General features: G+C 44.5%; 1 protein-coding gene across 1 annotated transcript in view; it reads left to right on the top strand.

The window, feature by feature from the left end:
* TTC12 (tetratricopeptide repeat domain 12) overlaps positions 3,495-16,329 on the top strand; it is a 49,132-nt gene continuing 36,297 nt past the window's right edge. Inside the window, exons 1-5 of the mRNA XM_013969564.2 lie at positions 3,495-3,564; positions 12,949-13,112; positions 13,649-13,670; positions 14,474-14,551; positions 15,585-15,706. Coding sequence (XP_013825018.2) covers positions 3,507-3,564; positions 12,949-13,112; positions 13,649-13,670; positions 14,474-14,551; positions 15,585-15,706 — 444 coding nt within the window. The 5' untranslated portion in view covers positions 3,495-3,506. The remainder of the gene's footprint in view (positions 3,565-12,948; positions 13,113-13,648; positions 13,671-14,473; positions 14,552-15,584; positions 15,707-16,329) is intronic.

Here is a 16,329-nt window from a genome sequence, read left to right as displayed (position 1 = left end):
TCCATTGGATCATTGGAAAAGCAAGAGAGTTCCAGAAAAACATCTACTTCTGCTTTATAGACTACACCAATGCCTTTGACTGTATGGATCACAACAAACTGTGGAAAAACAGATGGGACTACCAGACTACCTTACCTGCCTCCTGAGAAATCTGTATGTGGGTCAAGAGGCAGCAGTTAGAACCAGACATGGAACAACCGACTGGTTCCAAATTGGGAAGGAGTACATCAAGACTGTGTATTGTCACTCTGCTTATTTAACTTCTATGCAGAGTACATCATGAACTCTGGATGAAGCTGAGCTGGAATCAAGATTGCCAAGAAAAATATCAATAACCTCAGATATGCAGATGACACCACCCTTATGGCAGAAAGTGAAGAACTAAAGAGCCTTTGGATGAAAGTGAAAGAGGAGAGTGAAAAAGTTGGCCTAAAGCTCAACATTCAGAAAACTAAGATCATGGCATCCAGTCCCATCACTTCATGGGAAATAGACAGGAAACAATGGAAACAGTGAGAGACTTTATTTGGGGGGGCTCCAAAATCACTGCAGACAGTAACTGCAGCCATGAAATTAAAAGACTCTTGTTCCCTGGAAGAAAAGCTGTGACCAACCTAGACAGCGTATTAAGAAGCAGAGACATTATTTTGCCAACAAAGGTTCATGTAGTTAAAGCTCTGTTTTTTCCAGTAGTCGTGTATGGATGTGAGAATTGGACTATAAAGAAAGCTGAGCACTGAAGAATTGATGCTTTTGAACTATGGTGTTGGAAAAGACTCTTGAGAGTCCCTTGAACTGCAAGGAGATCAAACCAGTCAATCTTAAAGGAAATCAGTCCTGAATATTCATTGGAAGGACTGATGCTGAAGCTGAAGCTTCAATCCTTTGGCCTTAAATGTGAAGAACTGATTCATTGGAAAAGACTCTGATGCTGAGAAAGACTGAAGGCAGGAGGAGAAGGGGATGACAAAGGATGAGATGGTTGGATGGCATCACCGACTCAATGGACATGAGTTTGAGCATGCTCGGGGAGTTGGTGATGGACAGGGAGGTCTGGTGTGCTGCAGTCCATGGGGTCACAAAGAGTTGGACACAACTGAGTGACTGAACTGAAGTGCAGATGGTGCACTTTACAGCGTCCATGATAATGGGAGCCAGTTCCTTAGAGTAAATCAGTCTCTATGAGTCCATTGTCTCTTGCTCTAAATCTTACGACTCCCTGGATAATAAGCAACTTAGCCCTTTGGACTAGGCGCCTGGCGCTTTAACCAAAATTCATGAGAAAGTGCCATTTCTCCATGTCACACATGAGAAAACTCAAGATGAGAGTCGTCATGTAACTCTCTTCTCCGAAGATCTCATTTATACCAACAAGCAAGCCTGACTCTCCCGAGTACCACTGTTGACCTTGCCCGTTTGGAAGTGACACCACCGCCCGTACCCCAATCCTAGAGGAGAAAGAGGTGAAAACCTAACGCTCATTTAGGGATCAGCCCAGGTCACTTGGGCTTTCCTGCCCGCCCCCTCCACCTTTCCTTCGTGCCAATCAGAGATCCCTAGCCTGAGCTGGCCCTGAACTTGGCTGCGTGCTCCCGAACAGGAGCGCGGGGGCGGGGCGGGGCTTCGGCGATGTGGCCACGCCCACCTTCGGCCCCGCCCCTCCCCGGTCCGAGTCGGTCACCGCCAGCCCACAGCCGCCATTTCCTGTCTGGACGGGGGCGCGGTCAGGTAACTGCAGCGGGGTGGTCCAGCCTGCGCACGTTCAGGTCTGGTCCTGATCGCTCCTTCAGAACTGAGCAGAGGACACTGGTTTGGGCTCCAGAGGACGGGATGGGATCAGCTGTGGGCTTGGACTCCCATGACGGGCACTGGGTGGGTGGACGCTGTGGAGCAGTTGCTAGGCAACGATGTCGCGTCCCCACCCTCCTGCTCTGGGTGGGCGGGGCGTGTCTGGGCCCCAGCTCAAGTTGAGGCTCCAGGCTATCCGTAGGCTTCTAGCCGGTGAAGCGCGCACTGCAGAACTTCTGGGGCCTCACTCCGCCCTGACCTTCTCGTCCCGTCGTGTGTTTGCTGGCTAGGCAAGGAGCGCCCTCAGACCCCGCCCTGGGAGCCGAGGGCTTGGTGCCTGCCCCAGGGTAGTTCTGAGCCGGCCTTCTGCCCCTCCTAACCTTGAGCACGTTAACTCACTTGGCTAGGCCTCAGTTCCACCGGAGCCTAAATTGTTAGAGCTGGAAAGAAGCCTATGGATCATTTAGTTAAGCCACAAGTCCCCTGCCCTGATTTACAGATAATGATGCCTCACAGTAACCAGTCATCATCGAGAGTGCCTGGCAGTTTTATTTAGTCCGCAAATAGCCCTGTTTGCTGGAACCAATGAGGCTTGTAAGGCTCAGAGAGGTTGTGACTTTAGCTAAGGTAGCACAGCTTATATAACTGGTAGAATCTCAAAGAGATCAAATAATTCACAGCTTGTTCCTGGCAGATTTGGAATATCCAGTCAAATGTGGCTTAACTGTAATCAGAATTACTTGCAGAGTGCTTAGAACTGTACACTTCTGGGTACTCTCTCAAGCTTACTGAGGGGCTCTGGGCTAAGGCTGAGGAATCTGTGTACTAAGTCAGTTTTTGCTTGATTTTTATGATCTGTGGGTGGAGCTTTGGGAACCACTGGCCTTTTCACTCAAAAACAGCTGAGAGGTGATCCAGCTAAAGTACCTGGAGAGATGAAGACAAGGCTGGACTGTCAGGTTCCACTTTCTCAGTCAATTTGTAGCTTCTCTTTTCAGAAACAAGCCGGAGGCTTATATTTTAAACAAGTTTGAACATGTAGATGCAGATTACCTGTTTCTGGTTACCTGTCGCAAGATCAGGTCCAAACTTCTGGCCGGGCCAGCCTGTCAATATCAAGTGAATGTGAAAGTGAAGTCGCTCAGTCGTGTCCGACTCTTTGGGACCCCATGGACTGTAGCTTACAGGCTCCTCCATCCATGGGATTTTCCAGGCATGAATACTGGAGTGGGTTGCCATTTCCTTCTCCAGGAGATCTTCCCGACCCAGGGATTGAATCTGGGTCTCCCACATTGTAGGCAGACGCTTTACCATCTGAGCCACCAGGGAAGTCAAGATCAAAGTCAAGGGTTAGTGTCCTCTATCCCTGGTGGCTTGTCAGCTGCTCTGCCTGGTCTCCTGCACACCAGGTCCCTTATCAGCAGTCGACGTGGGCTTTGTAGGGACATTTTGCAGAGCAGTTTCCCCATTGGAGAAGGCTGGCAGCTTTCTGGCAATATCACCACATGTAGTGAGTGTTCCTTGGCCTTAACAGGAGTCAGAATGAAATAGACCACCCGGCTTGTTATTCATGACTTTTGTAAACACAAATCTGTCTTTAAAATAATCACTTGGCTCTTGGTTTTAGCAGGCTAATAAGCCTGACAAATTCTGTTTAGCATTTTATTGTTATTAATTTTCATCATGTATGCTGCTTCCCTCAGGGATTCTGGTTCACAATGGCTGACTATCAAGAGGAGGACTTGCAGAAATTTCTTAAAAATGTGGATGAAATCAGTAAGTACCAGTAAATCATATACAAATTAAATTTTACTTTAGGAAAGTGGAGTGACTAAAGAGAGATGATTACTCTAAGTTCCTGGGTTGCCTGACAGGTTTATGACTCTTAAGGAAAAAAAAATGTCACTGAGATTAAACAGAAGAGGGTATTGAGAAACAAGTAATATTGAAGCCTGGGGCTAATATTTTCTGGCTGTTAATTGGTATCAGTGAAGCTGTTAATATTCTGATTGGAATTCAACCGCTCTTCTCCGTATTCTCTCCCCTTCTGTGTAGAAGCAGGTCAGAAGGAGCTTCCATTTCCCCATCACCAGTGAGCCTAGCTCTTCCATTTGAGGTCACTCAGGAGCCTCATTGATCTGGAATCCGTCTTTTCTGGGGGCAGAGCCATTTCTGGTTTTGAGATGCAGTGCGTGTGTTTGTGTTAAGTCACTTCAGTCCTGTCCGACTCTGCGACCCTGTGGAGTGTGGCCCACCAGACTCCTCTGTCCATGGGATTCTCCAGGCAAGAACACTGGAGTGGGTTGCCACGCCCTCCTGCAGGGGATCTTCCCGACCCAGGGATCCAACTCGCATATGTCTGCTGCATTCATAGGCAGGTTCTTTACCACTGGTGCCACCTGGGAAGCCCTTTGAGCTGCAGAGGCAGTCAAGTGGCCTCCCTCAGTGTCCATCACATTACATGGACAGCTCCTAGTTGCCACATCCCGGCTCTATCCCTCTAGGCAGGAAGACCCTTCCACAGCTCAGACAAGCTCTCAGAGGACACGCTGATCACAGACCATCGTACAGGAGATTCTGGAGTACCCAGTCCCTGTTCAGGCTTCAGGGAGCTTGTTTGCAGGTCAGTCAGTTCAGTTGCTCAGTCCTGTCCAACTCTGCAACCCCATGGACTGTAGCCCACCAGACTCCTCTGTCCATGGGATTCTCCAGGCAAGAATACTGGAGTGGGTTACCATGCCCTCTTCTAGGGGATCTTCCCAACCCAAGAACCACTGGTGCCACCTGGGAAGCCCTTTGAGCTGCAGAGGCAAAGTCAAGTGGCCTCCCTCAGTGTCTATGACATTACAGGGGCCACACCCCTGTCTCTTCCTCTAGGCAGGAAGACCCTTCTGCAGCTCAGATAGGTGGGCTCTCAGAGGACACGCTGATCGCACAGACCACATGCAGGAGATTCCAAAGCCCTCAGTCCCTGTTCAGGCTTCAGTGAGCTTGTGAGGGTCACTCAGTTCAGTCACTCGTGTCCAACTCTTTGCGACCCCATGGACTTTTTGAGGGTAGAAACAAGAAAACCGACAATAAAGCAAAACTTATCTGATAGAAATATATTGAAGTTGTTGCTTCTTACGGGCCGTATGGGTCCAAAGAATAAAATCGTTTTAAAAATAGTCCAGGCAGCTTCACAGATGATACATCCTTGGTGTGTTCTCTGCGTTTGTCACGGGCCTCTCCTCTGCCCGGCCCACTGCTCACCGCTTTCTCTGCCGGCGGTTTAGCCCAAGCATGCGGTCTTAGCTCCCACCCTTGTTGATGACCCCACATCTCAACTGCCACCAGCTGCGCTTTTGATCTGCAGCCTCTGTGCCAACTGTCACATCCCTGTGTCCCTCAAACACCAGGAACTTCCTGTGTCCAGAGTTCAGCTGATTGTCTCTTTCCTCTCTGTCCCCCCCACCCCAGATAAAACTTGCTTCTCCTACCCTCCCCTGCATTCCAGTCTCACTTGGTGGCACTATCATCCCCTAAATTTACAAGTCATACTGGCCTACCCCTCCTCTCTCAGCCCTGAATTTAATTAGCCCTCAGATTTGCTTGCTTCCTTCAGCTCTGTCCTCTCCCAATTTCCCTTTGTTCTGCGTCTCTAATCCAGACTATTTCAACAACCCCCTGATTGGGTTTCCTGCCTCCAGGCTCACACTCCCCACAGAGTAATGTATCTAAAATGCAAATCTGACCCAGACACTTCTCTGCTTGGATTCTTCCCGCAGTCACAATAAATCTCAAGCTCTCATCAGGACCTAAGTCCTTCCGTGACCCTACCCTTGCCTCTCGCCTCTCCTTACCTCACACTTGAGCAACAAACTACTTCTGTTCCCCACACACACCCCTGAAGCTCCTGCTCTGCCTGTTGGCTTCCTTCCCTCTGCCTCTTCATCTTTCTTTATCCGGCTAACACTCATTCATATCCCCAAGTCCATTCCTTATCATTTATATCAATACTGTATGTAGAACTTTCTGTGATGAGAGATACGTTCTATAATCTGCCCTGCGCATGATGTAACCAATGGCCGCAGGTGGCCACGAGGGTTTGAAGTGTGGCTCGTGCTACTCATCAAGTGAGCTCCCCTGTTGCTTCATTTATCTGTAGTTGTTGTTTCGTCACTGTCATGTCCAACTCTTTTGCGACCCCGTGGACTGTAGCCCACCAAGCTCCTCTGTCCACGGGATTCTCCAGGCAGGAATACTGGAGTGGGTTGCCATTTCCTTCTCTAGGGGATCTTCCTAACCCAGGGATTGAACCCATGTCTCCTGTTGGGCAGGCGTATTCTCTACCTCTGAGCCACCAGGGAAGCCCCAGGGGTCAAACCTTCATCTCTTGCCTCTCCTACATGGGCAGTCAGACTTTTTACCACTGTGCCACCTGGGATGCCCTATTTCATTTATACATAATTTAAATGTATATAGTCACATGTGTATAGATTCTATACATTCATTTCTTGGGTGCTCATTATGTATTGGGTGTTGCTAGACCCTGGAAAGAGCAGTAACAGTGAATAAGAACCATCTTCCTTCCTGATACCTACAGTCCAGTGAGAAAAGGCAGGTATTAAACAAGTAATTTCAGCTGTGGTGTATGCTACAGAGAGAGATTTGTAACATGCTAAACATGCTAAGGAATCTAACTCAGTTAAGGGAGTTGTATGAGTCTATTTGGGCTGTTGTAACAAGATACCGCAGACTGGGGGACTTAAGCAACAGAAATTAATTTTTGCCATGGTCTGGAGGTCAGGAATCCATGATCAAGGTGTTAGGCTTAGTTTCTCCTGAGCCCTCTCTCCCTGGGTTGCAGACCGCCCTTTTCTAACTGTGTCCTCTCATGGTTCTTTTCTCTGTGTGTGCACACTCCTGGCGTCTCCTCCTCTTCTTGTATGGACTAATCCAAATGTTTAAGGCCCCACCTTATGACCTCATTAATCTTTCATGACCTCTTTGAAAGCCCCATCTCCAAATACAGTCACAGTGCAGGAGTTAAGACTTCAGCATAGGAATTGGGGGAGAGGGGCACAATTCAATCCACAAATGGAGGCTTCCCAGAAGGATGAGATTTAAGCACAGATCTGAAGTGTGAGTAGGAGTTGGCCATTGGGGAGAGGTAGGGGAGTACTGTAAATGAGGAGAAAGTAGGTAGGAAAGCTGAAAGTTAAGAGAGAGTGTGACACCCTTGAGAACCTGGAAGATGAAGTGTAGCTGGAGAGAAGAGATCAAGGAGAGAAGGGTCTCATCTGAGTCCAGAGAGGCCAGATCCGGGAAGACCTTGACAGCCATGGTAAGGAATTCGTGTTCATCCTGAGAGCAATGGGAATATTTTAGAGGGTTTACTCGGAGTGGAAACATGGTCAGATCTACATCTTAGGAAAGTCACTCCGGCCATGGTGTAGATGTAGACGAGAGGAGAGAAGAATACAGGTGCCGAGAGCCAACTAGGAGGCTGTCACAGTGTTCTAGGGAGAAGGGAATGGGGCTGGAATGGACACAAGCAGAGTTTGAAGAGATATTTCAGACCTTATTTGACAAGCTTTAGTGTTGATGGCTAAGAGGGCAGAGAGAGAGCAAAAGCTTACGAATGAGTCTGAGAATCTTGATTGAATGACAGGTGGATGGTTGGGCCACCTGCTGAGGTAGGGGCATTTGAAAGAACAGTTTTGGGAGAAAGAGGATGGGCAGGTCAAGTTCGATGATTAAGACATCCCAGTGAAGATGTTCAGAAGGCAGTTGGCTTTGTGAGTCTGAGCCTGGGAGAGAAGAGTAGCTGAGGAGTTTAGCTTAGGAGGCACTGGGATCTGCATGGCACACAGAGCCTTGGCAAAGAGCAGGAATTCCTGAGAAGCTCGGGCAGAGAGAGGAGGGCCCGGGCAGAGCCTTGTGGATCGCCATGAATTAGAAGATATGTAGGAGAGGAAAAGCAGGAGCAAGCAAAGGAGACCAAAAGCAATGACTGGAGAGGTAGGCAGAAAATTGGGTGAAGTTCATGTTATGGAAGCAAAGGGGAAAAGATCGTCTCATAGAGAAGGAAGTGGGCAGCATTTGTCAGATGTTTCAGAGAGCTTGATCAAAACAGCACTAAAGAATGATCACTAAATGTAACAACATGAAAATCATTTGTACCTTTTGTGGGAAAAACTTTGGAGCAGGAGAACCCAAACTGTAGTGGATAGAAGAGTAAGTGGGATCTCCATTTCCAGTAATATTACTGGTAAGAGACTCTAAAATCCCTCCCACATACTACAATACATCTAGAAAGGCTGGATAAAACATGATAGACACGAAGCTTTTAATTTGTTAAGGATGTTTGTTAAAATGGAAAGAGTTTCCATTATAAGAATAGAAAAGCAAAGCATAGGATCTAAGCTTGTAGAGGGTAAAAAAGGAATAAAGAAACTCAGTGACTCCAATGAAGATAGGAAAAGAAGGGAAGAAAATGTAAATACAAGACATGAAATATAGTAAAAATTAGTCTAAACATTAAATCAATATAGTAAAATAAATACACTAATCTCCAGTTAAAACAGATTGTCAGATTGTATTTTTTAAAATCAGTTATTGTGCTGTATAAAACAGACACATTAAAATTAAGGACTCAGAAAAGTTGAACCTTCAGTTCAGTTCAGTCGCTCAGTCGTGTCCGACTCTTTGCGACCCCATGAATCCCAGCATGCACTCCTTTTCCTATTTGGAACCAGTCTGTTGTTCCATGTCCAGTTCTAACTGTTGCTTCCTGACCTGCATACAGATTTCTCAAGAGGCAGGCCAGGTGGTCTGGTATTCCCATCTCTTTGGAATTTTCCACAGTTTATTGTGATCCACACAGTCAAAGGCTTTGGCATAGTCAATAAAGCAGAAATAGATGTTTTTCTGGAACTCTCTTGCTTTTTCCATGATCCAGCGGATGTTGGCAATTTGATCTCTGGTTCCTCTGCCTTTTCTAAAACCAGCTTGAACGTCAGGGAGTTCACAATTCACGTATTGCTGAAGCCTGGCTTGGAGAATTTTGAGCGTTACTTTACTAGCATGTGAGATGAGTGCAATTGTGTGGTAGTTTGCGCATTCTTTGGCATTGCCTTTCTTTGGAATTGGAATGAAAACTGACCTTTTCCAGTCCTGTTCATCACCATCTCCCGGAGTTCACTCAGACTCACCTCCATCGAGTCTGTGATGCCATCCAGCCATCTCATCCTCTGTCGTCCCCTTCTCCTCCTGCCCCCAATCCCTCCCAGTATCAGAGTCTTTTCCAATGAGTCAGCTCTTCTCATGAGGTGGCCAAAGTACTGGAGTTTCAGCTTTAGCATCATTCCTTCCAAAGAAATCCCAGGGTTGATCTCCTTCAGAATGGACTGGTTGGATCTCCTTGCAGTCCAAGGGACTCTCAAGAGTCTTCTCCAGCACCACAGTTCAAAAGCATCAATTCTTCGGCGCTCAGCCTTCTTCACAGTCCAACTCTCACATCCATACATGACCACAGGAACAACCATAGCCTTGACTAGACAGACCTTAGTCGGCAAAGTAATGTCTCTGCTTTTGAAATGAAAAAATATTTGTGATGTAAATACTATCCAAAGGAAAGTAGATGTTGAATATCACTATCAGACAAAATCGACTTTAAAGCATAGATTGTAATTTCAAAGTGAAAATTAACAAGGAAGATAAAAATCTCTAAAATTGCAAACTTTCAAGTCCCTCCAGCTATTTGAAAAGCTGATAATTCCCATCTTATACAAATTTTTACAGAGAAGAGAACACAGAGGACACCCCCTAATCATTATATGAAATGAGACACTGAAATAAAAAGTGTATATTACTAGAAGAAAATATAGAGCATTATTATTTATAAATATAGTTAGAATCTTAATTACAATGCTAGAAAACCAAATCCAGTGGTGAATTAAAATATAATTTATCATGGTCAAATTGGTCTGCCTAAAGAATGCAAGAATGGTTGAATACTAGAAAATGTATTAACGTCCTTTTAAATTTTAACATTTTAAAAGAGAAAAGCCATAAGATCATTTTAGCTGCTACAAAAACTTGAAATAAGGCGTTTGTTAGACTTCAAAGCTCACTTATGATAAAAATTCCTGTTGACCGAGACTAGAAGGCAACCTGGAAAGATACTGACTGCAGCCTCATTGCAAACCCTCATGAGCTTGCATGAAGCCACTTCAGTCGTGTCCAACTCTGCAACCCTGTGGATCATAGCCCACCAGGGTCCTGGCCATGATATTCTCCAGGTGGGAATACTGGAGTGGATTGCCATGCCCTCCTCCAGGCATCTTCCCAGCTCAGGGATCAAACTCACGTCTCCTCCATTAGGAGGCAGGTTCTTTGCCGCTAGTGCTTCCTGGAAAGCCCTGCAAACCCTCATGCAGACATTCATACTTGTAGTGAACTAAGGATTCTCTTAAAAGTCCAGAACAAGACTCAGATACTACCATTGCTTTTATTTAGCACTTTACTGGTTGTTGTGGAAATAAGGAAAATGGATAAAAAGTAGAGAAGTTTGAAAGGCTAAAACTCTTGTTATCTTTGGGCAATGTGAGAGTCTACAGAGAAAAATTCAAGAATATCTGTAAATAAATTATTAAAGAAGGAAATTGAGCAAGGTTTTTAGATATGAGTTTAATGTATAAAGTTCAGTTGCATTCTTATATACTTGCTATACACCCACAACACTTCATCAACAATACCAAAACAAAGCCATCAAAATATATGCAGGGTTTTTTTTTATGGAGGAAACTATAAATATAAAGAAAATTATAAATATATATAAAGAAATTTCTTATGGAGAAAATTATAAAATTTAATTGAAATTAAAGTTTTCTGTATGGATGTAAACAAATGATGAATAGATAAATAAGTAAATAAATATGTAAGGTAAATCTCCATAGAGACTCATGGATATTTAATACAATACTATCATGTTTGTTTTCTTGCTCAAATTGTTTCAGTTTTGACCCCTGGGAGCTCTTTTGATTAAATTTTATAATTTTCTCCATAAAGGTCTTGCATACTTTTTGATGGATTTATTTTGGTATTATAAATAAAATATTCTCCCCTCTAGGATGTAGGGGGGCTTCTGTGGTGGCTCAGGTGATAAAGGATGTGCCTACAGTGCAGGAGACCCGGATTTGATCCCTGGGTCGGGAGGATCCCCTGGTGAAGGGAATGGCTACCCACTGCAGTGTTCTTGCCTGGAGAGTCCCATGGACAGGCGCCTGGCGGGCTGCGGTCCGTGGGATCACAGAGTCGGACACGACTGACAGCTGCTACTACTAGTGCCACCTGGGATAGATCAGATTCCCCAGAATGTTTCGTTTACAAGCCAACAAGCTGATTCCAGAGTTCACGTGAAAGAGTAAAGCGCCACGAATAATGCAGAAAAACAAGAAGGTGGGGTCCTCCTACTAGATGCTCAAGTTTTGTTATAAAGCTGTAGTAATTATGCATGGCAGTTTGGGTGCTGAAAGAGACAGGCCATCCGGTAAACAGAATGAAGAGCCCCAGAGCAGGTTCACACGTGCGACATAAAACAGGGATGACACAGCGTATCAATGAGAAAGCAGGGACTCTTCAACAAACGGTGCTCCTGCCCTACACAAAGTCAGCTCCGGGGGACTTCCCTGGTGGTCCAGTGGTTAAAGACTCCGCGCTCCCACTGCAGGGGCACAGCCTTGATCCCTGGTTGGGCAACCAAGAGCCCTGCATGTCCGCACAGCCAAAAAAAACTGAAAAAGAGCAAGTCGGCTCCAGGTGGATTAAATACCTTAATGAGAAAAACAAAATGTTAAAACTTTTAGAAGACACACAAGAGTGTATTTGTAAACTTAATATACACAAAGGCATAAGTCATAAGGGGAAATATTGGTACATTTAACACATAGAAAATCTCTTCAATGGAAGGTTCCATAAAAACAAATTAAAAACACACCATACCCAAGTAGAAAAATGTTCACAAATATGCATAGCAGTTCAGAATATATAAAATAATCATAATAAGAAAAAGACAACCCAGTGGAAAATAGGAGCAGGCAATTCACAGAAAAGGAAATCCAGATGGACTACAAAACCAATAAAAAAGATGCTGGATCCCAGTCACATTCAAGAAAAGGCAAATGACAACATTAAGGAGATAAACGCATTATAGTGAAAGCAACATAGAAGTGTAACAACAAGTGAGAACAAGGATGTGGAGGCACAGGAACTCTCGTACACAGCTTGTAGGAATAAAAATTGATATAGCCATAGCCTAAAGACTATGTCACATACGTGCATGGGGAAATATATACATGTATTCAATTCAGCATTTATTTGCTATAGAAAAAAAATTTAAAACACCTGGAGGTCCATCAATAAGAATGAATCACCTACGTAAAATAAGTAAAATGAATCAACTGCAACTATTTGTATCAAGAACATATCTCTAAAGCATACTAAGAGAAAAAAGCTAAGTTGCAAAGAATGCACATTTTATTTAAAAAAAAAACACATTTATTTAAGATGTTTAAATACATGCATTTACACAAACTCTGTGAAGTAAACTGAAGTGAAGTCACTGAGTCATGCCCGACTCTTTGTGACCCCATGGACAGTAGCCTGCACCAAGCTCCTCCATCCATGGGATTTTCTAGGCAAGAGTACTGGAGTGGGTTGCCGTTTCCTTCTCCAGGGAATCTTCCCAACCCAGGGATCAAACCCAGGTCTCCTACATTGTAGACGGATGCTTTACTGTCTGAGCCACCAGGGAAGTCCACAGTAGGTGGATAAGTTTTGGGAGTCTAATAAACAGCATAGTGATTATAGTTAACAATACTGTTCACTTTAAAGTTGCTGAAAGGGGATCTTAAATGTTCTCACCACTCACACAAAAAAATTGAAATATGAATATGTTAACTCATCTTGATGTGGGAATCATTTCTCACTGAATACCTGTATCAGATGACCATGTGGTACACCTCACTTGCACATTGTCGTGGGTCAATTGTATCTCAAAAACCTGGAAAAAATAAAAGTCCTTCCCCATGAAATTTACTGCACCATCATTGGTATCAAATAGGGTCTTTCTTTTTGAAGACCTTACTTGAATGATTCACCTGATTTCTCCCCTAGCCAGTTTAATTCAGGAGATGAATTCTGATGATCCAGTCGTACGAGAGAAAGCGGTCCTTGAGACGGAAAAGAGACTACAGTTCACAGAGGGGGACCAAGTGGAGGATGAGTGCCGGACCACCGTGAATAAGACCATGATCAGTCCCCCACAAGCTCCCATGAAGGTGCCCTTTCCTTATCGTAGAGTTATCTATGTAGACCCAGCAAGGAAGTCTGCATGAAACGGGAAGGAGTGGTTTAATCTCAACTGCCTGGTGAGGCTGAAACAGACTTGTTCTTTAGAATCACTACATTTTTCACAAGGAAGTATAAACTCTGATATATTTTTCTTGGTCTTTCTGAGTCATCCTTAAACAATCCTTTTGGTTAGTTTTAATGAAAATTTGGCCTCTCCACCCAGAGATTAGGACCATTTTTAAGCTGTTAATGTAACAGCTTACTAAGTCATAGTTCCAATTCATTAAGCCACAGCTAGAGTCCCTGGTTTCTGCAGACTAGCCCCATAACAACTATGCCCATACTCAGATCTCTTGATTTAAAGCAAGCCCCCTGAATTTGGAGCCTTCTAGTATTATGGTTAAAGGAAAGGACACTACTCCCCCCTTGAAATTTATCTGCCTTCTTGGTTTGTATATGTATAAATAAGAGAGTAGTTTTTGAAATTTGTTTCTTTGTTTTTATGATAACGTCTGCCGTGAAGGATGCAGATGAAATAAACACAGGTAAGGACAGCGTCTCTGCTCCCAATGTGTGTTATTCATTTAAAGTCAGTGTTTATATGCTTGGGGCTGGTGCATGGGGATGACCCAGAGAGATGTTATGGGGAGGGAGGTGGGAGGGGGGTTCATGTTTGGGAACGCATGTAAGAATTAAAGATTTTAAAATTAAAAAAATAAAAAACTAATAAAAAAATACAGTTGATTTAAAAAAAAAAATAAAGTCAGTGTTTATTGTGGCTTCTAAACCCGTACATTATAGCCTCTGGGCTTACAAACAACCATAAACAAAAACCTACTGATCACCCAATTCTGTTACTAGTGGTCAGAGAGGATGGTGCTCAGAGGATTTTTCCTGTGTTCTCCTGGCCAATCTTTTGTACACTGAATTCAGTTATTCTGCTTCATCCAGTTTACTCTTAGCTACTCAGAAGGATCCAGAGAGCTTCTCAGTTGCTCAGCTCAGCAGCTCATTATGCTAAGTGGAACCAAAAGAGTCCGTCTTCAAAGAAAAACTCTTTTAAAAGGCATAATTCAAATTTGAAGCACAGACATAGTCATCATGTATAATAATACATCATGCAGATTCCCATTTAATGTCAAATTAAGAAAATGTCATTTCAGTTGTCTCTGAAATCTGTGTGTGTGTGTGCACGCGCGTGTGTGCCTGTGTGCATGTGCCTACATGTGTATGCATGAAACGTGTGGCTCTAAAACTCTAAAGTGGCTTTTTTCTGAATTTGAGCTAAAGAACTGATTATAGTATTTGGATTTTTCTTTTTTAATATTTGAAATCACTCTGTTGTCAGAAGCCTTCTTGGCATCTCTGGAGAAGGATGCTAAAGAACGTGCCAAAAGAAGAAGGGAAAACAAAGTCTTAGCAGATGGTAATTGTCAGTCTTTTCACTTTTTAATGGCAGGGATGATTTGTGCTGGAGAAAGCAGGGGAGTTTATGCTGCTGTCTGGGGACATCAAGATTTCCAGTCAGTGGGTTCAGAATGCGCCTGAGGCAGTGGGACCTGGCCAGGCAGAAAGCTGTTTTCTGTTTCTACTGCAACAGGCGGAGAGGCAGACACAGCCCTGAGATAGCCTCCACAGTCAGACCTGTTTGTAAAGCATATTGCTGAATGTAGCAGCACTAAAGGATGCTCGGAAAGTAGGGAGGGGTGGGAGTGAGGTACCAGTCCCTAGCCTGAGGCACAGATACAGATGTGAAAAAGAAAAATGAAACAAGCAAACCAAGCTGGGAGAAAGTGAAAGTCGCTCAGTCGTGTCCGACTCTGCGACCCCATGGACTATGTCATCCATGGAGTTCTCCGGGCCAGATATACTGAAGTGGGTGGCCTTTCCCTTCTCCAGGGGATCTTCCCAACCCAGAGATCAAACCCAGGTCTCCTGCATTGCAGGTGGATTCTTTACCAACTGAGCTATGAGAGAAGCCCCAAGCTGGGAGAAAGGAGAGAGGAAATAAAGGAAAAGAAAGAGCTGGGGTTGTGTGTGTGTGGTCGTGGGATGGGGGCGATACATATTACAGAAGAATACTTTCAGCATTTATACCACTCAGTGCTATGTGCACTGCAGATCCGAATCATTCCATATTTGCTAGAAAATTAGTCGTTTGAATCTTTTTATTAGACGCTGAATGTGTAGATTTCGCTCTTTGTGGCAAGCTTGGGATATTCCGAGCCTTGAGGCAGAAACATTTACTTTTTCTGAGAAGCTGCGTAGAAGACTTGGGGTGGATTTATATAAAAGAAATCAACCCAGAATGATCTGCAGAGAGAAGGAAGCGACAGGCCCCCTTTGGATGGATGGACATTCTAACCTTCAAAGTAGAGTTGGAAAATCAGGGCAGTGAAGCTTGAAAGAATTTTCCAGGGTATGGGGAGAGCTCACCTGTACGACTTCTATTCTCACAGCCCTAAAGGAAAAGGGGAATGAAGCATTTGTCAGAGGTGATTATGAAACAGCCATCCTGTGCTACAGTGAGGGTCTGGAGAAGCTGAAGGACATGAAAGTGCTGTACACCAACCGAGCTCAGGTCAGTGAGGCAAGGTTGTGTCCACCGGATTTCCCCAGGGAACAGTAGTCATTAACCTTGTGGAAGCAGAGAAAGGTGAGACTAGGTGGTACCAGTGGTGTGGTGGTAAATGGCACCAGCTCTGGTTGGGTGGGGGTGGAGGCTGATTGCATGGAGCAGTTGCCAATTTCCATGATGTAAATACTCTCACTATGGTCCAGTTTCAAGCTACCAACTTGGACTCATTAAAGGAGAACTTGGGCATAGCTACACATGATCAGCTCTCTCCATAGTAAAAGTCACCCATCTCATCACTGATGGTCCCCAGGCACTTTACCCCATGTATGTACAGCTGAGAAAGCCAGTGGAATGAGATAGCCTGTGAGACCTTGGAATTCTGCCACCACTGACTTAGTTCATTCTCTTTTTTGATGCCAGTTTAAGGCTCCTAAGGGTTACTCTCTTGTTAATTTCTTACTCATTGCATGAATCCCTCCTTGATTAAGATTCTGTGATTGGGTATACTAGAGCTAATGTTCCTGAGCCCATTTCTCAGAAATTTTGAGTTTGTAAAACCCCTGATGCTGCTGCTGCTACTGCTGCTAAGTCGCTTCAGTCGTGTCTGACTCTGTGCGACCCCATAG

This window comes from Capra hircus, chromosome 15 (assembly GCF_001704415.2).
Source record: "Capra hircus breed San Clemente chromosome 15, ASM170441v1, whole genome shotgun sequence".
Lineage (NCBI taxonomy): Eukaryota > Metazoa > Chordata > Mammalia > Artiodactyla > Bovidae > Capra > Capra hircus.
The sequence above is the reverse complement of the archived record's forward strand: the minus strand, read 5'-3'. Positions and strand labels throughout refer to the sequence as shown.